Consider the following 25,769-nt stretch of genomic DNA (forward strand, 5'->3'; position numbering starts at 1 on the left):
AATAATGTCCTGATCCAGTGGAATTAAGAAACAAAATAACACAATTTATCTTTAATACCCAGCTGAGCACGAGAAATTATTCAATGCAAAAATATCTACCTTTACAGTTATCAACATCAGTTTTATCGCAATGATGATTGACACACCCCAAAGTCTGTACATATCCTTCTGGTTGCTACAGGATGTAGAGGGAATAAAGTAATTCAGTCTACATATCTGCATAACAAGAGAGAGAATAATAAAGGGGCTCCAAGATGATTGTTTGGGGGGTTTCCCTGCAAAGCAGCCCGAACGTCTTCAAAAGAGATGAATTTCCAACCAAAAATCTGATCTGTGAAATATCTTTGTGCATGAAAGGGCAAACCTCTGGTTAAAAGTTGTCTCAAGTGATTATTTGTACATCACTTGTATACTAGTACACAGTATGCATTCACACACTACTGGCTGACTGGTATTTGCCTATACTGACTGGAGTGTCATATCCCATCAAGGTACACTAAATACACTTCATACGTTTGTAGTTTCTCACTACATTGCATACCATAAGCTCGAAAATGTGGCGAGAGAAAGTCTACTTCACAGCAAAGAACTGTTCCTTTACCAGTGGTGTACACCTATTGCTCATTAACCCAATGAGGACGAGTCCCGAGCATACTCGGGTATCTATGGGAAATGCGTGCTGTAGCAAAATCAGCCTGTCCTCAATGGGTTAATTTTTGAGATCTTTGAAGGAAGGTGAATTTCCAAGCAGTTCAAAAAAGAAGACAAACATAAATAAACAAACACAAGAATTTGGAATATGAAATCAACTGCAGCATGAACACAAAATCAGCTTTTGAACATTGAAAAAAAAAAAACAGATTAAAATAATTGCTAAAGGTATGTTTCAAAATGACGTAAACAAAATGATATATGTTTTAAGACTTAAAAACAGAGTAGAGAGAATAGTTACATATTTGTACTACAATTATATAATACATGTATAATTCCTTTGCCAGGCAAGAGTGCGTATGATAAAACCCTTCACTTCTGGGATATTCTCAAATTATTCTTGATACAAGCACGTATGTCATAACGGCTTCCTGTAGTGCACTGCTGATAAAATACATTGGGTAGTTTTTCATATGCGTTTTCAATTTGTGTCACTTTTATAATTTTTCACACTACGATGTATTCTCTGTACACTGAATCAAGTTCTAAACATTGCAATACTTTCTATGAGTTTGTATCCCCCCCCCCCCCCATTTTATATAACCCATTGAGGATGAGTCTCGAGTATACTCGTGCAGGTGTCAATGGGAAATGTGTGTTGTAGCAAAATCAGTCTGCCCTCAACAGGTTAAATGCACATAATTGACAAATTGAAAGAAACAACATCCAACTGACAATGTGTAACTACAAATTAAAACTGAGAGTGACATATCATACAAAGGGGGAGGGGGGTAAGGTAACACCTTTTTGAATGTCCAACTGTCTTGGGCAGTGGCACTAAGGCCAATGTGATGTCACAATGTTAATATTCATCTCAATATGTCTACTACTTCATGAGGGTTGAAACTAGACATTTAACAACAAACAATTATGATTTTACATTAACTTACATGAAAAGCAGATGTGCACAAATGCATTGCTTTTGAAGCAAGAATTTAAAAAAAGGGGGGAGTGCTACAGACCATTCAAAAAGTACCAATGAACAAATAACTAAAACTTATTATCTAGATAATTTATCTGTAAGAATGTGTACAAATGTAGTTTCTGCTTTTAAAGCTGTTTTCTTGTCTTCTTTTTTTTCACACAGAACTGCTATTTATACCTACACACATGTACATGGAAGCTTGTACGATTGCATTATATTTCATCGTCACAATTCATAGAATATTTCTGCATTCAGACAATATATCTGTTTTTGCTTCTAATCCATCGGCAAGGATGTCCACCTTGCCTGTAAAAGCATTGTCATATTCAGAGGGCTAAAGGTGTATTCTTTGCAGAAAATCAGTATTCTATATCTTTCTGGCAATAAACCTGCATTGTAATACCATTATGGAAAACAACTATTTTCCATGGAAACTGCAGTATTCTTTGGCTAAAAAAACAAAAACCAACAACAACAAATACAGAATAGGATATATAAAAGAAAAAGAAAAGATAAAAGAACAGATGGCATCTCTGGAAATCAGAAACTTTGAGCATTAGCTCTGTTGGCTCTCCTCTGAAGATAGAATTTAAACTTAGGCTTAAAAAAAGGGGAAAAGACAAGGACACAACTACACATAGCAATCTGGCTATAAATAAAAAAAACATGAAAATAATAGAATAGAATAGAATAGAAGTATATAAATATATCATCAGAACATTTATCTTTACAGTATACCGAACAAGGTACTAGGAGAGACAAACTGAAATCATATTGCAAACACTAAGAATCTGGAAGGCTGAAGTTATTTTGTTTTGTTTGCCTTCACTTCTCTCTGGGTATGTGATCTCCTTCTGTCCTCTTTAAAGGGATGGTACAGTATTGGTGGCGATGAGAATTGGGCATTAAACTTTTTGCGAGATACCAAGAAAACACTTATGATATAGTACAGAACATACCATTTAAAGAGGAATTAAAGTTTATTTGATGAAAATCGGGTTTAAATTGACTGAAACATCCAATTAAAAGTAAAACAATGCGAGAAAATAAAGTGTGGGTCCCACACTTTATGAGAATCGCTCTTTTTGATTATCTCAGCCATATCAAAACCAATTCTCATCAAATGAACGTTGAATTCCTCATAGAATTACATGCTCTTTCATATTTCAAGAGGTTTCTCATTATCTCACCAAAAAATGTTAGAAACCTGAAATTAGGTCTCGACCAAAACTATACAATCCCTTTAAACTCTGATACAATGAAATTGCAGGCAGTGTGCTTACACTTAAACAGACTGTGCTTCTTTATTGCAATGCCCCCACCATATCATATCCAATAAGAATATTACAGCGCTATATTGCAGTAATGAACACTGCATAATATACCCTCTCTTGCAGCTAAACTCATATGTACAGAGAGCAAAGTGGCTGCGACAATTTTTCAAGCGACTTCTTTCAGCATTATAGATTACCGTCCTCTTTTTTGACGAGCACAGTGTATCCTGGGCCGAGGCGTCGCACTACGTAGCCAGATTCCTCGCTGGGCGGTTCCACATGTATGCTCTCCTCCGGGCGGATAGCGGCAAGAGACGGTGTGGCACTAGTACTTGCTGTGCTTGTGCAGAGCTGAGCAGGATTTGCTTGGGGCGCTTCTCCCTGGTCGGCTGCTCTCGATTCTACAGATGCACCTGGTGACGTTTCCGCTGCCTGGATCTGGTGCTGGGGGAGCAGCGAACAACGGTCTGTGCTGATCTGTCTGCTCGTCAGACTCTCCGGTGACTTCCCATGGTGTGTCTGTGAATCACCTGTCAGCGAGCTGCCTTCCAGTCTACCACTGGAGTTCTGGGATGCCTCTCCTGCATTACAAAACTGGAAATGAGAGCTTGCGCCATCTTCTCCACTGGGAGAGTCCACTTCCATGGGCAGGGGTGATCTGTGACCCTGCTCGCGGTGCACGCTACGGTTTGTGCAGTCTGTGTCCATTGGTATGTCGCCATCAACCCGATCCAACGTAATGGAAGATCCCGGCTGCCCATCTCCAGTCAACGTAGCATTGTCCTCAGCAGCCACACCCCCGGGACCGTCACAACCAGGAATAGATCGTTCCTCACTTCCCTGCTGCTTGTGCTCCAGCCTGGATGATTCCATTTCATCACGGGGCTGATCTCGACCATCTGGAATGCTTCCATCACGATATTGCACACTTCCACTGACGTCAAACACATTGAGCGACTTATCGTCATTACCACCACTGCACTTCACATCAACACTGTCCTCAACTAAAGGCCTGTCCACCACCCGATCATCCACCTCCCCAGATTTCATAGATATCTTTCCATCGCCCTCTGTCGAAATCTCTTGCACTCCCCCACTCAGTGAGTGTCCTCGCCCAGCAAACGCTACATAGCCACTGGTGGAGGGTTCCCCATCCTGCACAGGGTTGACCGCGCCCACTTCCAGCGACCTCTGGCCCAGCGCGACCTCCTGCAAGTGCTGGAGGTCGTCAACGTCGGGATTAATTGGGAAGTGTCCGAGGGGTTCGAGACAGAGCTCCAATCTGTCATTTGGGGCAGAGTAACGGAAGCGCTGGAAGAGAAAAGAAGAAAGAGAGAGGGAGGTGGATCGATTAACAAGTGAGGAGAATGTTGACCAGTCCCATTAATACAAAGACGTGGGAGATCTTCTTCCCTCAAACACAAAGAAATTCATGCTGCTTATGAGTGCACTGGTAGTGGATTTTAAAGCTGGATGGGAATGCTGCCTGGGAGAGTCAAGCAAGGGTCCAATCAGTTCAGGTTTGTATCCAGCACGTAGGGTTGCATATATTTTGTAAAGCTCTTCACCAAACATGGTACTACTCTTCTGTACAGTTTTTTTCTTTCTTTTGAATTATCACCATCACTTCTAGCACTCTTTCAAATTTTGTCGTGATATAGTAACTTCATAATGGCATCTTTTACACAGAAAGTGCAGCAGTGCAAAATCAACCCACAACATGACTTTGATCATGATCTCTCTGTGTTCAAGCCAACACAAGAGTTGCTAGTTGATGGTGACTTTGTTTCAGCGATGCCGATACCAAAATCACTAGTTGGTAAAATCCTAAGAAACTTTCAAAAAGTACAGAACTTTTGTCTTTGAGGTCTGAGGCAGAGGAATCCTTCCTGTTCATCTAATTCCACTCCGTATTATTTTCATATGGATTCCCCGTTTTACACATGTATGAACACATGCTATCCTTGGTGTTTCTGTGACCGCAAGTTGACAGCCACTTCTGCCCAACAAATGACAGGGGCACATGAGAAGGAATGGCATACTGCAAACACACTAGGTGCTCATCTCATCCCCTGCCCAGCAGAAGCTAGGGCCATAGCATATGAGATCTACTAAAAAAAGTCAAATTTTTGTTTGTGACATATTTTGATAGAGAGTTCTGAAAGTTCTTTCATTTGACGCAACTACAATTTTTTAAAGACTGCAATCCTGAGGGCCCACTTGCCAGATAATTGTTATTTTTTTTTCTTCAAAAATCAGCTCAATAAGAAAACATGAGCAGGTTTTACCTTTTCTGGTATAGAGGGCAGCATACAGTGCTTGCCGTCTTCGAGGCCAAGGTCCCTCTCCACGATGTTGTAAAACAACCCCCCATGCTCGAATAGATCGGGCTTGCCCTTGGAGAAGGTCCACAGGTCCATGCCATTCAGTTTGGCCATCAGGCTCAGTGACATCAGCTGGACTTCTGCATTGCTTGCTGCGGGTGGGTTCATTGGCAGTCAAAGGGAAGGGACATTAAATTTTCAAATTTAAAGATCTGCGATAAAAAAAAACCTCAGCTCCAGTATTCTACAAAATACATACATATTTCATCAATTTTGTTTTCTCTTAGTTTCATTGTTTGGTTCAAGGTTGCCCGGATAATCTACAGTCTCTGCAAATTGCTGGGTGAACTTCTCTTTCGGAACTTTGATGTGATTTCCCTCTACTACTTTGGTTTGATGGATGATAAGGTCAAATCCCTATAACACTGAAAAATTAACTAACAACAAACGAACACACAAACAAAAATTAAACAAAAATAATCCGGATTCATTTTTTTTTTTTTAATCAAGGTGCACATTGATCTTTTGGGGAAAGTTTGGAATGTCATGTAATCACTATTAATCCATTAAATTGAGTCCCGAGAATACTCGGGCAGGTCCCAATGGGAAATTAGTGTTATACCAAAATCAGTCTGTCATCAATGGGTTTAAGATATCTATGGTGAAAATCAAAACCCCAACAAGTACAAAAGCTACTTATCTTGGCTCCCTTGTATATGGGGGGGGGGGGGGGATTAGCACAGTATATTTGGCACTCACAGATTTGTCCAATTTCAAAGCATTTGCATAGCATTCTGTTGTCAATGACACTTTTTTTCCTGGCATCATCTCTGTTCATTATTCCAGAAACACTGGAAGCACATGGAATTTAAGCTGTGATTTTTCAGACTAGAAAACTTTAATCAAGAGTTCCCTTTAACTCTTTATATGCCACATTTGAACGCCAACTCAGTCGACGGAGTGCCAAGTTCGCACATTCTGCTCAAAACGCACAAACTCGCTGATACCAATCGATAATCCGCCAAATGCCACTGTACAATGAAAGCATTTCTTGCGATTCCGTTTATGTCAATGTACTGTAGCTTGCATTTTATGTGGTGATTGATTATCAAGCTGTGTTCCCTATTGAATTTGCGAGTAAATTACTGTCACTGTTTTTGTGTGCAAAAGTCATGTATCTACAATAATAGAGCTACTGGTCATGATAAAGAAACATGGTAACAGATTAGTCCTACAATTTACATCAAAGCTAAGCTTGGCAATTTCTCTACAACTTTGCTCATTATATTTCCAGGATAACAGAAATGTTTAGACATTGCATAGACTTCCAAAAAAAAAAAAAAAGAAGAAGAAGAATATTTTCCACAAGCATGACTGCATTGCCGTCTCAGAATAATGTGGCACACAGGCGGTTTACACCATGGCACATAAAGAGTTAACAGTGGAGACTTTTAATAATACCATCATTGTCCCTGATCTGTTTGAATCCCTTTTGGAACTCTCGGAGTAGGGCCCCCTGGTCAAGGCCCGGTTCGCTGCTCCCAGCCCACTTCTGCCTGTTGCCAGCAATGCCTGCTGTTGTGCGCCTGCTCTGCATGGCATCTTCTGCAAGAGGATCAGCCAAATATACAGAAATAAATGCCATGGATAACTACAGTGGATACATGCTTCAGATGAAGTCAACATACATCCTCATCATTCATACTAGATAATTTACTTTAATAATGCACTTAATTTACTTCATGATTGCGGAGAACCAGTATTTAGGTTTCAGTTGCTTGTCAATTCTTTTCTTGCATTAAAGGGATGAAATAGTTCTGGTTGAGATGGGGGATGCAGATGTTAACTTTGTACGAGATATTCAGAAACCACTTATGAAATATTTAAGAGCATAGTTTTACATATTTAAGAAATTCAAAGTTCGTATGATGAAAATTGGTTTTGAAAAGGCCAAGATAATGAAAAACAAAGTAAAACAAATTGGTCATTACAAAGGTGTGTCCTACCTTTTATTAGAACCTCTTTGCTTTTGCACCTCAGCTGATTTTCATCAAATACTATGTGAAAGCATTTGGAGAAATGAATGGGACCATATACAGCAACAAAGTTGTTTAACTACAAAGAAAACAACAGCTACACAATGTCTTCTTCTATATTGACCATGACTTAGTCTTGTGAGGCTAGGCATTCAGACCCAGTTGTCACCTCTGTGGCTCCATGGTGGGATCTGGTAGGACCTCTCCAAAAGAACAACTTCACAAAAGCTTCACAAAGATAATTTTCTGCATTGACCCTGAGCTAGTCTTGCAAGTCTGAGCATTCAGACCCAGTCGTTACCTCTGTGGCTGCTCGGATCTGGTAAGACCTCTATGAGCAAACAACTTCACAACAGTTTCACAGTAATTTCCTACATTGACCCTAGCTAGTCTTGTAAGTCTGGCCATTTAGACCCAGTTGTTACCTCTGTGACTGCTAGGATCAGGCAGAACCTCCACGGTGAGCTTGTCGCCATTCTGCAGCAGGAGGGGTGCTGTTTCCTCCTCGCCAACAGGGGGCGCCCTCAGTTCCTTGGGCGGGAAGCCGTGCTTGATGCGCTGCCTCGCAGGAGGAACATGGAGCTTTGCCTCAATCAGGGCCTGTAATTGAGAATAACTCGTCCCTGCTGGCAAGACTAATGTGGCCTGCATGCAGAAACAGAAAAAGGGAAAATTTCATCCATTCAAAACAATATGATTCTTGGAATATATCACTATGGAAAATAAGAATTCAGCTGTAATTTTGATATTGTAATTGCATATATATCTTTTTTTGAAGTGCAATTTGTGATTAAACCCACTTTTCGTCACAATTGTGACCCTGCACCTCAAAACAAACAAAAAGTCGCTAGACATGAATTTTTAGTTAAGACCATATTCTGAAAGAACAGACTTTAAGCTTTAAAATGATGTATAACTCAAATCAAATGGACTCTCCTAACCTATCTAAATATTGGAAAGAAAGCACAAACTCAGGAAAAGTGTGAACTGAGAAAAGAGGCTCTAAAGTACAGTGTCTATTCAAGTGCTTAATCTTTACCAAACCGTGCTGGCTGTGCCATGAATGGGACAAAAAACAGGAAGTAAACCACCAGAGTAACAACAATGAAGAGATTATCAGATTAAACTGAAATTAAGCATGCCTCATTAACACATTCTGTCCATAGTTAATGCCAACTTTCAAAGCAGTAGCGCTATCCTTTCAAAAGTTATTAGAGTTGAAAGTGAAGAGTGTGGACAAGGTTTTTCAGAAATGAAAAAGGGATTCTAAAGACATACCTAATCACACTATTCTACAAAAAATGTTCGAGATAAACTGGTAAAAAAAACACACTTTCCTGCCCGTTTTATGATACCAAATTTTAGCATAATGTAAAAGAAGACCCGCTCTTTCAGAAAATATGAAAAAGTCAAGTTCGGCTAGGTTGACCCATTTCACTTATTTTCAGTCCTCACGCAAAATCAGTGTGTGCGACTTTATGTTCGTTTTGAGGTGCACGGTCACAATTGTACTTCCATGTATACCATATGGACACTCCTAATCAAATTAGTAGTGGAATAAATTAAGAATTTTTGATCTCCTATTATTGTGAAAGAATGCAAAACATATTGGATCTATTAAAGAATGTAAAACAGATTGGCTCCTTTCATGAAAGTCACTCAGACTAATCAGTGTGAAAAGGTCATTATATGATGAATGGAGAAGTGGTGCGGGGGGAGAGAAAAGAAAAACTTACATGCTTTCCCTCGGACGAACTCAGCTTTATCCTGATGTCCCGCGGCGGCTCAATCGTTGGCGTGGTACCCGTCTCGATGATGACTTGTTGCGGAGTCTTGACCTCCGCCGCGACCTTTGACCCCGGGGTCTGGACGGTCGACTTGCTCGTCTGAGCCTGCTTCGCTCTTTCCTGCAGTGTAGTCTGTCGGCTCTGTTGCCTGGGAGCGTTCTCTGAGATTCTCTTCCTGATCATTCTCTCCGTCTCACTCAGGGTTAGCTCTTCCTTGTGCAGGGATTTGGACTATGCAGACATGGAAGCAAAAACCATTATGTATCCAAACAAAAGGTTTGCATTTCTTTTCTTTTCTTTTTTCTGAATGGGATATTGACATAAATACCAAACATAATTGTCACAGAGAGAAAACGTGTGAACCCCAGCTCAAAAACCACAAAAAGTTGCAGATTCAGATTCTTTGTGATGGATGAAACTATGTCAATTGGGTTGACAGACCTAAATCTTTTCTATTTGTCTTACCTGAAAGAGTCATCTTTTCTCTGCCTAATATCATAATTTGGCAGCTTTAATCACAATGAAATCATAATGTTAGCAGTTTTTCCAGATCATGACTTTTTGAACAGGTGCTACTTACACTGAGAAACTGCTACAAAGCACACTTTTCCTCTCTCTCTCTCTCTCTCTCTCGTCACACTTTGAATGGGACTGGAAAGTTCAATTCTAAAAACTTATACTTCATCTTAGAACTACAAGTAAAAGGGTACTGTTTTGAATAATGCAGCAAGTGCAAATTCGTTTTAGCACGCTTTTCATGGATTTTTAGATAGACAGTCACATATCGTCGCTTGGGTGACAAGACCTCGTATCTCAAAAATGACAAATGTTCAGGAGAGCAAAAAAACATGGTGGCCAAAGCACGGTAGTGAATGGGAAAGCCTTTCCTTTGACATGTCATGGTGGCTTCATTTTTGGAGTAAGACAGTTGGGATTTGGCCAAGACATCACTTGACCCATTATTTGACCATCAAGCCAAAAAAAAAATTTTTGACATTTTTGAGATACGAGGTCTTGTCACCCCATCGACGATATATGGCACAGACTAGTTCGTAGGATGACAAATATCATGTAGAAATAAAACATAAAAGCAATTACAACCGCAAATTCATTATGGCCATCATCATCACTTTCATCACTAAAAAACTACAGCATCAATGGCACTGATTATAAGAAACCAGCAATGATGATACATGCAAAAAAAAATATATATTAAAATTGACAACATTAGTGTCAATGTTAGCCTGTTGAATACAAGTCCCGAGTATACTTGTGCAGATGTCTATCGGAAATGTGTGTTGTAACAAAATCATACCGTCCTCAATGGGTTAATAACAGCATGAACGAGAAAAAAAAAAAACATGGGGGGAAGAGGAAGACAAGGAGGAAAAGGAGGAGGAGGAGGAGAAAGAGGAGGAGGATGAAGAAGATGAGGAAGATAAAGAGAAGGAAGACAAAGAGGAAAAGGAAAAGGAGGAAGAGGAGAAGGAGGAAGAAGAGAAGGAGGAAGAAGAGGAAGAGGAAGATTTGAATGAGAAAGAGACAGCGCAGCAGGAAAAGGAGGAACCATGTGAATAAGAGCAAGTAATCAACTTAAGGTTCTTACTGTGCCGGTCAGTATGATCTTTGAGGGCGACTGGACGTCGGAGGAGATCCTCTTGGGGGAGCCTTCCTTCGACTTTGCCCCCGGCTGTCTCCTGGGGGACTCTGCCCTGTCTCCCTGAGCTGCGTCCATCCTCTCTGACCCCGCCAGGTGTCTGGGTGAGGCTCCGCCCTGCTGGACCGAGGAGGAGCCACCGGGTGATGACCGGCCGGCTGAGCTTGCAGAGGGGACGTTGGTCAGTGAGGGAGGCTGGTATGCTGGCTCCTTACTGGCCGTCTGTGAGTCATGAATATTCAAACAATTAATATTCATGAGTTATGATTATTTAAAGTACTTCATATTCCAGAGATGTATTAATATCCACCGTTAATAGCAAACAAGAGGAAACCAACCAATAGGCTAACCAGAGGAATTTGGAGCTCATTGAGCTTTTCATCTCATTTTTTTTTTCCTTTTTTACCTTGGGCCGAGGTGATTCTGTTTGTCTAAACAGGTACACAATCACACTTGCAGTCCTTAATGGCACAGGTAATAAAGGAACAAGTGGTTATCCAAAATAAACAAACAGCTGGCTTTACTTCTTGGGCGAGCTGTCCTCAGAGCCAGAATAACGTAACAAGCATGAGAAAAAAAAAAATTACATCGATACTAAAGTATCATGAGCTTTTGACTAGTATCATCTTATGGGAATTCATCTGCAGCCTTGATATTTCATAAAACGGATGAAAAGAGAAATATTTATTCATGTTTTGTTGAAATATAATTTTACCTACTATGATTATTAAATCAGCACAAGTTTCACAAACTAGTAATGACTGTCCCAATCACAGGCTGCAAAGTGCCGGTGATATTGCCAATTTATACGACGTATGCAAAATGAAAAGTTGTTTATCACCATGCTGATTCTAGGTCCAGCCTCGAAAACCATAGTGTGGACGATAACTGGGACTTAAATCTCTCAGTGCCCCAGTGAAGCTTGTCTGGACCCCAAGACAAAATTTTGAGGGGGAGTGACCATGGGTCATAATTGATAGCATCCAGCCGTACAGGTGACTTCTGTTACACTGAAGTCCTCTGGACCAGCAATTTTTTCTTGTAACATTGAAATTTTGTAATGGTCGAACAATAACATAAAGTGGATACAAATGTACAGATGATCATTTTGGAACCTAAATTTCTACTTCAATGTGACAAGAATTTTGTTATAACCGTGTTCGTTAGAACAGGGCTGGAGTGCACTGTATTCAGGGTTTGCCCCAAGCCCTGATTGCCCCCTGCAGCTCGGGGACAGTCGAGATAGTAGTGCTGAGTCGCAAAATATACAAGATCTCTCCGAGACCGCGTATGAGAGCCAGATTTATCTATTGATATTACAAGAGAGAGTCGAACTCCCTACTCTCTCCCTCTTTAATGTCATGAGGGAGATGCTGTCTTTGTTTTGTGTGTGTGCGTGTGTGTGTGTGTGTGTGCACTTACCCATGGTGTAAAACGAGGACACACATACAGTCTTTACATTTAAACCGAGGACACACAGAACCGAGGACGTCCCCAGTACGCAGACCATTCCAAACGGTCTGCTTTTGCATGCTTTTTCATGCAAGGGTACATGTTTGTAGGTTCTCCATTAGCATTATTGTAATAAGTCCTTGGTTGGATGGTAATATTATGAATGAGTCCTCAGTTGACAAGAGTCCTACTGACACACAGGTCCTCGGTTATGTGGTAAAATTCTTGTGGGTAAAACAGGTCCTCGGTTTCCACCATAGATGCGTATGTGTGTGTGTGTGTATTTCTGTTTACTCACGTTCTGAAGGATGGACTCCACCACTTTCTGCACCAGCTGTTCGTTGCCAAACTCCCCGGCGAAGTGACGGTTCACGAGCTTCTCCGCGATCCGGAAGGCGTTGCTGTTGAGCTCGGGTCGTCCCTCGTTCTGGAACCAGACCACCTCCTCCTCAATCGTCTGCCCTTTCCACGAAAGTGGAACGGAGAAACTGAAATGATATTGACAATAATAATGACAATGATAATGATTATGATATGATAATGATGACAATGATTGCACAAATAATAATCAAGATGATAAATAGTAGCAGTAGTAGAGGTAGCAGTAATAATTGTAATGTATACGTTGTTTCCATTTATAGTAATAACAAACAAGACCTATCACTGAAAGTGATCAATAACCCCACCTAAACACTTTTTCAACAGTACACTGCCAGGAACTAAACAGCAAATGATGTGTTGCTGCCATTTTCATACAGCGAAAATCACACTCACATACACATACGCATACACACATACACACACACACACACACACACACAAATAATAAACAAATAAATGCTCTGTGCACTTAAAGGCAGGAAAATATATATAGACATAAAAACAAAGGAAAGTACAAACATATTTAAGAGAGAGAAGAAAAGACAAGGTAAGATGAAAAGTGACAGAACTTTGACATACAGGAAAAGCATTACCCATTGGCAATAATGAAAGAGATTGTTTTTTTTTTCTTTTAAAGGGGATGGCTAGTACCTGATCAGTGGGAATCAGTGGAAATGCTGCGGGATGATTGTTCTAATCCTTGTGGATTCATTTATGAGTACATCTGTTGTGTGAAAACTATTTGCTTCAGAATGGTCTCATATTGAAGTAATGTGCAGTTCAATGTTTCCAGGTTAGCGTGCCGGTACAGTGTTGGGGCGATCGTTAACGGGCTATTAACGATCGCCCCGTCACTGTACAGGCGTGCGAACCTGGAAACATTGAACTGCACATTACTTGAATATGAGACCATTCTGAAGCAAATAATTTTCACACAACAATAGATATATAATGTACTCGTAAATGAATCCCACAAGGATTGGAACAATCATCCCCCAGCATTCCCACTGATTCCCACTGATCAGGTACTAGCCATCCCCTTTAATCTTATTGCTATTGTTATCTTTGTTTGTTTTACTTTCTTGGGGTTCAGGAATCAAAATAGTTCAAACATAACAACATGTAATAGCAAAAGTGAATTGACAGACAGGTAAACTGCTGGCTATCTGAAAGCAAATGAAGACTCACATAAGAGGGGGATTGTCGTACTCCACCCCACCCCAGTAGTGTTTGTGGCCACAGTCGCAGGTGGTGGAGTCCGATGGGGTGCTGGTCCGATCCCCGTTGACGTAGACGATGCTGCCGTCTGCTTTCAGACGCCGCAGATGCGTGGTTCTGCAGGGGAAGACAAACAACAACAAATCAAGGTAAAGATTTTTCTTTTTCTTTTTTTTTTTAACAGACACACTGAGCTTCATGTAACCCTGATAAAAAAAAAAAAGCTTCAGAAGACGAGCAACTTGTTAGTGATTGAGAAGACAAAGTCTTAGTGATGGTGATATGGTCTTCAAAATTTCAGCATTCAGACATCATTTACTACACAAACAGGAACTGCCAGTTGTAAAATCAACAATAGATTTGGCCGTTATAACGCTCATTTAAACTAAGTACCGGTAACTGAAATTTAATACAAAGCTCAGGATCCCGCCAGGCAATGAGAAACTGAAAATATTTGTTGATCCTCGTGAGCTTTGTAAAGATTTGAACTCACAATCATATTCCACTATGTGCCAACAAGTAAACAAACAGAGTGTGTTCCCTAACATCAACGACAAGGCACTAAATTGACAAGGCAAAGGGCTAGACCTAATTCACATTACAAAATCCCTGCTTCAAAATCAGCCAACAGAGGGCGTGCTTCTGGAAGGCTTATCACAACCAGCTTTAGAAGGGGGCTGTAGGCTTACCCTGAACCCTGGCACCAGGGGCACGTGGCGTCCTGCTTGTAGGTCAAGTCTGGGACAAGCTCATCCGTCACTGGATCATAGGTACATTGCAGATCTGCATTGATGAATACCACATAAATAAAAGAGAAATGAAACAATATTCAAAGAGTCCTTTGGCATAATTTTTAGAGTGATTTGCAGACTGTAAAAACCAGGATGCTAGTGTACATGAAACTTTTAACAAATTTCACGAGACAAGATTTGCAAAAGTGAAATGCGCAGGAAAGTGTGTTTGTGCACAATGCACTAAATGCCAAGCAGGTATTTTCAACAGTTTATTTCCCCATTTGTTTCTGGTTTTACAGCACAAAGTGTAAAAGTACACATAGAGCCCCCCCCCCCCCAAAAAAAAAAAAAAAAAAAAAAAAAGAACCAAGAAATCTTATTATCTGTCACTAGTTTCTGTTTCTAATGAACGCCATTTCCTGGTATTAGTCTAAACCACTTATGCAAATCAGTAAAGCTAAACATATTATTGCTACGCCTCTCTGCAAGTTGTTTGCCCATATATCCTTGTAAACATTACTAGAAATGTCGCTAAGGCAACTGGTATGCCTCCGCCATAATGCATGATTCTCCTAATAGGTCTATAATACATGTAGACAATGTGTGATTACATTGTCACAAAATTGGCAAAATATTAAAATGACAAGTTTGTCACAAATATGTTGAATATTCACCTTCCTTGATCTACATTTGTAGGTTTAATTGGATGAATAGGAGAGCATGTATTAGGGGATTTAAGGACTTAACTTGACTTTGACCCATTCATAAGTTTATAATGCATTGAGTAATTTTCAAGGTATGGAGAAAAAGTGCAATTTCTATATTGAAAAGTTCATTGTTACCATTTTCATCTGGCCTTTGACCCTAAAATTCATAGGATAATCACTGTCAGGCACAACATGCATAAATATGTAGTAAGTTTCAAGATAACTTGAGCCATTTCTGAGATATGGAGGAAAAAGTTAGTTCAGCACTTTCCCTTGATCTTTGACCTTTTGACCTTTGAGGCAAACAAAAAAAAAAGAAGAAAAAAGAAAGTTTCCAGAGAATCTCTATTAGGTTATACATGCATACACCAAGTGTAAAAAAAAAATAATAATAATCCTGCTGGCATTGCATAAATATGAGGGAAATAGTAAAATTTTGAAGTGTTACCCTTGACCTTTGACCCCTGACCTTTGACCCATGAACCCTAAATTCTCTAGATAACCACTACCAGTCAGTACATGTATATATACTATGTTCCATGAAGATACCTTGAACAATTTCCAAGATACGGAGAAAAAAGTGAAGTTTTAATATTTTTACTTGACCTTTTGACCTTTGACCTTTGACCTCATGACCCCAAACTTTCACCAGAGAATTTTAATTGGGTAATACATGTATACACTAAGGTTCAAGAAAATATCTTTAAGCATTGCATAGTTATGGTGGAAATAGTGAAATTTTACGTATTTGACCTTGACCTTTTGACCTTGAGCATGTGCACCCAAAAGTTGATAGGCACAACTTCACCCCCTAATTCACATACATGCCAAGTTTCATTAGGATACCTCAAAAGGTTTTTGAGTTACGCTGTCCACAAAATTCATTACGGACGGAAGGACGGACGGACGGAAAGACGGACGGACGGACGGAAAGACGGACGGACGGACGGACGGACGGAAAGACGGACGGACGGACGGACGGACGGAAGGACGGACGGACGGACGGACGGACAACCCGAAAACATAATGCCTCCTGCACCACTTCGTGGCGGAGGCATAATAAAACAGATAATAAGACTCGAGCTTTGGGTTGATAATTCAGTTTCCTTCAATTGGGCCTCCTCCAAAAGTGTCATGTCGGTCCTGTTATTACAGGGCTTTAATAATGATTCCATGTATAAGAAAAACAAAACAAAAGAAGGAAACTCAGCACAGATGAGATAGTTTTCAATGGAAGCTTTGAAATCTACAATTCCATCTACCCATTGAGGACAAACTGATTTTGCTACAACACGCATTTCCCATATAGACACTTGCCAGAGTACACTGTTATTTTCGCGTACAGATATTTTCGCTAATGAGGGGATCACAGACATTTTCACGGGAACTTGTATTCGCAAATTGATGCAGAGATCTTCATAAGCCCACATTACCCTAACACACGTTGACATTTTCGCATGTTGTTAAATTCGCGGCCCATGTGTGATTCGCAAAATTTGAGAAAATTAAACCCTTGTGAAAATAACAGCTTATACAGTACTCGAGACTTGTCCTCAACAGGTTAAAGTGCACAGCTGTTTTCAGAGTAACTGTCACAGTACTAGGGAGAAGAAGCCTACTACAGGAATGTTCATCCCCCTCACCGTTGGCATGGAAGGTGTACAATTTTCCCTCCTCCAGCTCCCCATTGATTTCCGAGGCCAGCTGGTAGAGTTCTCCGCCCCTCCTCAGGTCCCCTCTGTCTGCCGGCCCCACCAGGCTGGGTAGCTGGCAGACGGCCTTGCACATCAGGCAGCTGTAAAGTTGGTGCTCCTGTACGGCGTAGCGCGTCCGCTGAATGATGATGTCCTGGTGGATATCAACCACACCTGGACAGTGGAAGAAAAATGCTGAATTAATATCTATACGGGTCTACATTAAAGGGAAGCAGTCCTGAGATTTTCACTGTACTGATAATTATCAAGAAGAGTAAAAAATATAACCTTTCACCAATTTATACGCATGGACAACAAAAATTGTCTCTGTACGCGATTTTTAAAAAATAATTCCTGCAAGCGATCGTGTAAGAGCCTGCCAAAAGGTGCAACGTCATTGATGCCCTACTCTCAAGTTGACAGCCGTGCCTCAGAAAACCAATTTAAGTGTTCAAAATGATCATATCTGATTTTTTCATAAAATGTGACAATATGTGGTTTTATCATTTCAAACAAAATATTTCAAGCTTATTTATATATACAATTAATATAAAAATAAATAGTAAACATGTATTTATAATTAACTAGGGAGCGTATGCATGACGAGCAGAACACCGCTGGAAAGAGCTGTGCATCGATGACGTATGACTCTCCGCCAAGACTTGCTCATTAGCATATTCACCATGCAGAGTCACACTTTTTCAACCAAAATGTACGAGCTTATTTGGTGATTTGAAAGTTTGTTTTTGGTGAAAGTAGTTCATTGGAGGTACCAACAACAACATATTTTTTTAAATTTCGTGAGGACTGCGTCCCTTTAATACTGGTTGGAGATGTGGTCATGATGTAATGACATGACTAATGTAGCAGGGCTCAAAAATCATATCACAAACAGTGGTGCAATCTACAGATCTTGACTTAATGCTGATGGGTCTCGAATGAAATGGCATATTATACTCAGCTGTCTATCATGGTATCATAAAACATTCAGCAGTCCTTTGGAAAAGAGTCATATTTCCACTGTGTACAACACTTTAACTAGTCGCTGCATGCCTTTGGAATATAAATGTAATCTCCCCTGAGGAATAATATAGCTCCCTTGAAGAGGACATCTGATACATGCATTTGAAATCTTTTACAATGCAAAATAATTTTGCAGTGTTGTTCTTCATACTTTTTCTTTTTCAACCTTGTTTTTTCTTTCCTTTCTTTCTTCCTTCTCATTCGTTCTTCCCTCCCTCCCCTATCCATCAACTTTTTTTTTCTTCATAAGGCCATGTACGACAACATTTCTCAGGGCATTGCAAGTTTATGTTTTGGTACAAATTGGTCTTAACATTCCAGAAATACAATGGGCTTTTCATCCAAAGTATGAAAAGGTCCGAGTTCAATCAAGTTCATAGCTAGGCTCAGCTAGGGACTCACAAACGACATAAAGGAACATTTTAACCCACAGTGCAGTCAAGATTATGTACATCCTATAGGGTTATTACGTGGCATATAACAATGTTCTTCCCATAAAGGAAAGAGGGGTTTTAGTTCTTGACCCATACCTGCTCTTTTGTAGATGTAGTTGTAGGCATCTGACACCAGTGATGGGTGGACACCGTGTTTGTCTAGGAAGAGTCCCTCCATTGCGGTTGCCAGTCGCTGTACATACTTTTCCTTGAATTACATTATATCAGGAAATGCAAAATATGTAATCATCGTTATCCTCATGAATATCTTTCTTATGCCTCCAAAAAACCCATTTTAGACAAATATTGCTTCCAAAATCTGCAAATCTGACTCTATTGCTACCATAAATCAAATCATCTTTTCAGAGACTCAGTTGATATCGCAAAAGAGAACTGCACTGACAAAACGAAACACAAACATGTTGCTTTTGACCGAGTATTCTTGAAAGTTTCACACTTAGAAGAAGAGGGACCAACAATTTTTGTTATCAGGCCTTTTACGAAGCACATAACACAGTAATTAGTCTCCATTTTATTGGAGGAAAAACCCTGTAGAATGTCTACATTCATGTAGCACACATAATGACACCCGAGACTTGGTTCTGTGAACACATCCCCTCCTCGATCTTGGTATTACGTATTTAAGACAAAGTTTCGTTAATGTTATTTTCTTATAGTACAATACATGTAATGTTTATTTTTGTTTTGCTTTGCATTTTCAAAAGTAATCTTTGTTTTTGTGTTTTATAGCAACCTATTTTTTGTTTGTATGTTGGTTTTTTCTATAGCAACATTAGTTTTGTTTTGGAGTTTTTTACATTATATAAACAGTCACTGAAAGTGAGGATATGGCATCAAACCTGTAGAGTTCTTTCCCCTCCGATGGTGCACATGTCATCTGCATCAAACTCGATGTATTGATTTATAGCCTCTTGGGGGGTTCCCCATGCTTTAGTCAGCATCCAGCGGGGTAGGCGAGGTAGAGGGCGCCCTAATTACAGAAAGAAACAGAACAGCAAGCAAAAGATAGGTCATGTAGCTGCAATTTAAAAAAGAAAATGATATCAACCCATTGAGGATAAACAAATTTTCTTATTACACGCCCTTTCCCCAAGTCTTCTCCGGACTGGTTTATCTTCAACTGATAAAATGGAAGACTTGATGGCGATACAGAAATGTATGTAGGATGGAGATCCAAGTATGGAACAGATTGTCAAACTCTTATACTGGGCAATTCCATAAATTTGTCAACCAGAGGGTCAATTTTTCAAAATGAAATTATCAGCACAAATTATATATCATTTTGATGGGAATTGTTCAAACTGTTCAAAAATGTAAATTAGAAATATACTTAACCAAGGTCAAGGTCACAGGAGTGATTTCAATGAAGCCATTTAACAACTGCTCTGGAACCACTTTTATAATCCACTATTTCATTTGATATTTTTTGTGAAGGAAAAGGAAACTTTTCAACTCACTACATCATTAAATATGAAGGTAATGAATCACTTTTTCCATATCCATAGGGTAGAGAATGTGAAAGTGACAATTTATGTTGTTTTCTTCACTTTTATTTTATGCATTATTTCAATGTACGTCCGAAACAAAAAAACACCTTTTTTTAATCCTACATAAAAACTTGAATGCCAACAAACTGCAAAATCTCAATGCAAAGCAAGTTTTTGTTGCTTTTCAAATGTGTAACTGTAGAATTTTGTAATTATCTCTAATTAATGAAAAAATATGTGTTCGGACGTACACATTTTTATGTACGTCCGAAACAACTTTTATGTACGTCCGAAACACTTTTCATGTTGACTTCTTACTGTGCTCTGGAAGCCATTGAAAACAATCCCATTGAGCTTACATGTTTAAGGAATACATTTCTGTGTCTAATCCTCTTGTATACATAGGTTTATAATATTCAATAAAATTTTAATTATTCATTAAATAACAAATTCTGTCCATGTATGTGTGTACACAAACAAGTTAGGCTGAACAGAAAGAGCGGTCTGAAGTTGATACTGTGGAATGTATGAAAACCACCAGCAGTAGGGAATGGTCATAGCAACATTCTGGGACATTCTTTAGACAATGTGTCTTTACAAAGACAGATATTGATTACTTGCTTTAACTTACATAGAGCTGAGAAGGTGGCTTGTTGTATGAAATACCCTCCTATTTTGGCCTAGACTGAGTATTTCAGCTTCTTATCACCTTGCGTTCACATTGCAATACTACAATGTACTGTTTACTACCATTTTTGTCGGCTGGTGTTTACAATCCTAATCCTGTGACTTGAAGGTATCATCTGCATCTTCATGCTTTTTTATTACAGATATATGGACACACAACCTGCAATTTAGGCAACAATAGACATTGTTATGACCTAAGACCTCAAAAACATACAATGTTCAATTCACTTTGGTTAGTTCCTAAACCTTAATTGTCAATTTTCTTGACAAAGCTATGATGTATTTATCTTCTTTCAAAATCGGTTTCATGGTCTACTATAGTATCTATGTCATATCATATCTTTTCAATTTAATGATTTAATTCAATGCTGCACACTGGCACTGGTCCGATGGTCCAGCACAAGTAAAAATTACTGTCGGACCAGTAATTTTTTTTGAAAGAATGGACTAGTAAAGGATGGAAAAACTGGGCACCTACTGGTCTGACAGACCAGTCTGACCAGTAGAAAAAAATGGGTATTAAACTGTGCAGCCCTGTCTAATTTGTGATTTATCTTCATGCACTGTTAATAATCATTCATTTGAAAATTACAGACTAATTAGTCCGGGAGCCAGCGGGGGTCAGCCTAGCTGAAAAGGTTACCAATTTTTATGTATATAGCAATTTAGTACATATGCCCCTAAGTATGGAAATGCACGTCTGGCTGGTCATCGGTGGTGGGTGTGGCCAGGAGGGCCAAAAAAAGGACCCCCCAAAATTAGGCTAGCCTAGCTGAAAAAGTAACCCCATGGAAACAACTGGAACTTGTTCGTTACACTTACAGGATAAATGAATGACCATTGCCAGACGTTTTAAGTGGTGGGGGGTAGCCGCCAGACGCTCTTAAAGGCCCAACTCCAGCTAGGCTAGCCTAGCTGAAAAAGTAACCTCATGAAACCCACTGGAACCTGTTCGTTACACTTACAGGATAAATGAATGACCATTGCCAGACGTTTTAAGTGGTGGGGGGTGGCCGCCAGACGCCCTTAAAGACCCAAATTTTTCCAGCTAGGCTAGCCTAGCTGAAAAAGTAACCTCATGAAACCCACTGGAACTTGTTCGTTACACGTACAGGATAAATGAATGACCATTGCCAGACGTTTTAAGTGGTGGGGGGTAGCCGCCAGACGCCCTTAAAGACCCAAATTTTTCCAGCTAGGCTAGCCTAGCTGAAAAAGTAACCTCATGAAACCCACTGGAACTTGTTCGTTACACTTACAGGATAAATGAATGACCATTGCCAGACGTTTTAAGTGGTGGGGGGGGGGGGGGGGTAGCCGCCAGACGCCCTTAAAGACCCAAATTTTTCCAGCTAGGCTAGCCTAGCTGAAAAAGTAACCTCATGAAACCCACTGGAACTTGTTCGTTACACTTACAGGATAAATGAATGACCATTGCCAGACGTTTTAAGTGGTGGGGGGTACCCGCCAGACGCCCTCAAAGACCCAACGTTTTCCAGCTAGGCTATATAGCCTAGCTGAAAAAGTAACCTAATGAAACCCACTGGAACTTGTTCGTTACACTTACAGGATAAATGAATGACCATTGCTAGACGTTTTAAGTGGTGGGGGGGGGGGGGGGTAGCCGCCAGACGCCCTCAAAGACCCAACCTTTTCCAGCTAGGCTAGCCTAGCTGAAAATATAACCTAATCAGGGGCGGATCCAGGGAGGACCGCAACCGGCGCACGCCCCCCCCCCTTCATTTTTTGTTGAAACAAAAGAAATAAAAAGAAAAAAAATGGGGGAGGGGTGCGTGCGCCCCCCATTTAAAGGACAAGTTCACCTTCGTCATGTGGATTGAGTGAAGGCTATATACAATATTAGCAGGACACATCAGTGAAAGTTTGGGGAAAATCCGATAATCCGTTCAAAAGCTATGAATTTTTAAAACATCTGTGCAATTACTGCTGGAGGAGAAGACTACTGCAGTGTATGATGTCACATGCGTACAACGATATAAGGGAAATAAAAAGAGAATTTCACCAAACTTGACTTTTTGAATAAAGTGCACATTTCTTCGACTTGTTACTGACTTATGTTAGGGGTAATTTTATTCCCCCTGACTTCTGAAAGAGAGAAGTCGAGTGTTCTTTTATTATGTGGGAAAAGTGAGAATATCTTGAATTTTCTTTATACTTTCTTTATATAGTTGTACTCATATGACATCACAAGCTATAGTAGTCTTCTCATCTAGCCCTGACTAGGCAGAAACTTCAAAAATTCATAACTTTTGAACGGATTGTCCGATTCTCCTAAAACTGTCATTGATGTGCTCTACTAATATTGCTGCATTCACTCAACCCACATGTCTATAAAGGTGAACTTGTCCTTTAATTTTGTAAACGCACCCCCTCTTTACGGAATTCCTGGATCCGCCCCTGCTAATGAAACCCACTGTATGGAACTTGTTATTTACACTTACAGGATATATGCATGGCCGTTGCCAGACGTTTTAAGAAGTGAGGGGGAGGGGGGTAGCCGCCAGATGCCCTCAAAGACCCAATTTTACCAGCTACACTATAGCCCTGGCTGGAATAGTAACCTCCTGAAACCCACTGGAACTTGTTCTATGTTTGTATCTCACCTGATAAACACTGTCGACATAGTATTCTGGTGTTCTTTAAATAACTTTCCACACTTTTGAGCTATATGACCACCAAATTCACTCCTCAGATCATCTAATGATTGCTGTCAAGTGTTTATATTGGTGAAGTCCGACTGTACGCCAACAGTCAAAAAGTCAATGAACTATACCATTTGAAAATCTCTGTAATCACAAAGTCGATACGTGGACGAGACAGCACTTCGCTTTTGCCTTGTTAGATGGTGAATATTTGTAAGCTTCCGTTTCTAATTCATACAGCACCAGCATATACATGTCTGAGAATAGCGGTAAAGAAGATCAGAGTCTCTGGCAACAAGCGCAAAATTAAATTCTGTGCCTTATTTTGCTAAACAAACGTGGTAGGAGGACAACGACCTGTTAGGCAATATGGCGGACCAATAGCTCTATATTAGTAGTGTTATAGAATAAATGACAATGATGTAGTTATGAAGCATACTTTTCATTAGATACTTTTGCAATGACTCTTTTAATCGAACTAAGTATATATCCATGACTTGCTCCTGAATTACGGCAGAACGATTCGGTGAGGAAAGTTTTCTGTCATGTCATTACGGAAGAAGTGAACGTGTCAATATTTTGCTATTTGTTCCATAATCATTTCTGAAGTGGTTAAATGTATTTTCCTATTTAAACATTTTTTCTTTTATATAATACCTACGTTGCATCCAAATGCCTATTCGTTGAAAAAATGCGGGCCATGTATTCAAAGGTCAAAGATCATTGGTTAATGGAAGTAGGGCATACATTGTACAACATTTAACTAAGTTGTTGTTGTTGTTGTTGTTGTTGTTTTTTTTTGGGGGGGGGGGGGGTGATTCAAAGTGTCCTAACACCTTGTATAATACATGTATTTAGTTTTGTAGTCACGACTCTTGCTATGTATGATGCCAAACTCTTCCCGCTCATAAATGCAGCCGTTTCAGGGAAATAATTATGATAATGATTCGGTAATGCTGAAGTGGTTCATAACATTCCATTGATATTATGTATAGAACAGAAAGTGAATTTGACAATGGTATATGATATCCGCAATTTACTCTTTGACAGGTTCTATCATCCGATTAATAATGTATAAATTGAATATACAGTAGTCCCCTATTCAGTAACTACAGGTTAAGTTAGATAAGCTGCATTCACTTTGCACGCGACCATGGCGTTATAGCCAAAGATGATTGAATTCTGTAAATCTCTGTGTGCCTGCACAGGATTGGAAAACGAAACAACTTTCTGTGTATAGAACAACGAAACAGAAACTGGTGCATGCATTATTCTCAGTCACTTTGTTATGCATAATGATGGTTTGCTCATTGCAGTTCCGGAATCTCAGCTCGAGGGACTCGAATTGATCCCAGATCAGTCGGCATGCGTGTATCACCCAAAACAATATCTGAACACAATATAACTGCAGTTCTCCATAGTCTCTATTGGTTGCCGATACGGGCTGGTATCGAATTTGATTTTCATATTATTTACAGTACCTTGTATTTAAATGTTTTCATCGAAATGCCCGTATACGGTATGCGTATCTCAGTGAACTCTTTAAACCCTAGTTGTAATCTACGTACAAGAATCTCATGTTTTCAATAAGCGTGAACTCCAAGACATGTCGTGATAAGGACTTTAAGACAATTGGCATCGTCATTATAAAACGAATTCCCCTTTTACAAGACACGTTTTAGATTTTAGATAGAAATATGGATTCGTTTGAATGCATACAAACAGCTTCTTAAATCCTCTTTGTTTTTAAGATATGGTGTATATTTTAGAAGTGTAAGAAGCATGCTCTTGTTTTAGAGGCTTTGAGTACTTGTAAGAAGCATATGTTATTCTTATAGATTATGTGAATAAGTACGCATTCAAGAACGTTTTGAATAAAACGTATCCAGACAACTGCATATCATATTTTCACATCTCTGTTCGTGCAGATGTATACTCTTGCCGAGAAGGTTAACTGTTTGATAGATATAGTGCTCACCTTATTGAAAAGGTAATTGGGTACATTTTTGGTTTCAGTATATTATTCAAACACAACTAAGTTAACTTTTACATTAACATTTTCACAACTCACAAATTCCACACGCACACACATTTCATGATTCACAAGATCCAAGTTACACTAATCCTATTTACTTTGCAGAGTGCAACAACAACATAAGTTATATACTGAGCAAATAGGCTTACATCAGTTCGCACTATTCAAGGTTTAGAGTAGTTAAGGAACTAAATCGTACCCGATTTTGTGATGCTAAGTTGCACCCTGAGATGATGGGCAATATTGCCCCTATAAAGGAGCAGGCAGTGACACTGACTTGCTCCTTTAAAGGAGCAATTATGCAGCAGTCATGGAGCAAATAGGCACCACATAGGTGCAACATCATACCAATAAGGCACAAGACTGCACCCTCAAGAGAGGGTACATTCTTGCATCCTTCGGGCATAAAGTTGCACCTAAAGGTACGAGGTTGCGCCTTTTTCAAGGGGGCAAAGTTGCTCCCGAGGGTGTAACTTTCACCATTTCTTGCGGGTACAAAGCAGCACCCAAAGTTCCAAG

The 25,769-nt window shown here is 39.8% G+C and overlaps 1 protein-coding gene across 1 annotated transcript in view; it reads right to left on the reverse strand.

The window, feature by feature from the left end:
- Nucleotides 1-1,976: 1,976 nt before the first annotated feature.
- Nucleotides 1,977-25,769, reverse strand: part of LOC139710636 (deubiquitinating protein VCPIP1-like) — a 30,919-nt gene continuing 7,126 nt past the window's right edge. The window contains exons 3-14 of the mRNA XM_071622560.1: nt 19,218-19,348; nt 18,454-18,565; nt 16,850-17,074; nt 14,455-14,548; nt 13,736-13,882; nt 12,465-12,654; nt 10,664-10,936; nt 9,007-9,288; nt 7,696-7,915; nt 6,696-6,839; nt 5,199-5,386; nt 1,977-4,221 (exon numbers count right to left, since the gene is read on the reverse strand). Coding sequence (XP_071478661.1) covers nt 3,097-4,221; nt 5,199-5,386; nt 6,696-6,839; nt 7,696-7,915; nt 9,007-9,288; nt 10,664-10,936; nt 12,465-12,654; nt 13,736-13,882; nt 14,455-14,548; nt 16,850-17,074; nt 18,454-18,565; nt 19,218-19,348 — 3,131 coding nt within the window. The 3' untranslated portion in view covers nt 1,977-3,096. The remainder of the gene's footprint in view (nt 4,222-5,198; nt 5,387-6,695; nt 6,840-7,695; nt 7,916-9,006; nt 9,289-10,663; nt 10,937-12,464; nt 12,655-13,735; nt 13,883-14,454; nt 14,549-16,849; nt 17,075-18,453; nt 18,566-19,217; nt 19,349-25,769) is intronic.

Source organism: Diadema antillarum, unplaced genomic scaffold, assembly GCF_040938485.1.
Source record: "Diadema antillarum isolate AM-2024a unplaced genomic scaffold, OU_Dant_1.0 seq00001549_RagTag, whole genome shotgun sequence".
NCBI classification, from domain to species: domain Eukaryota; kingdom Metazoa; phylum Echinodermata; class Echinoidea; order Diadematoida; family Diadematidae; genus Diadema; species Diadema antillarum.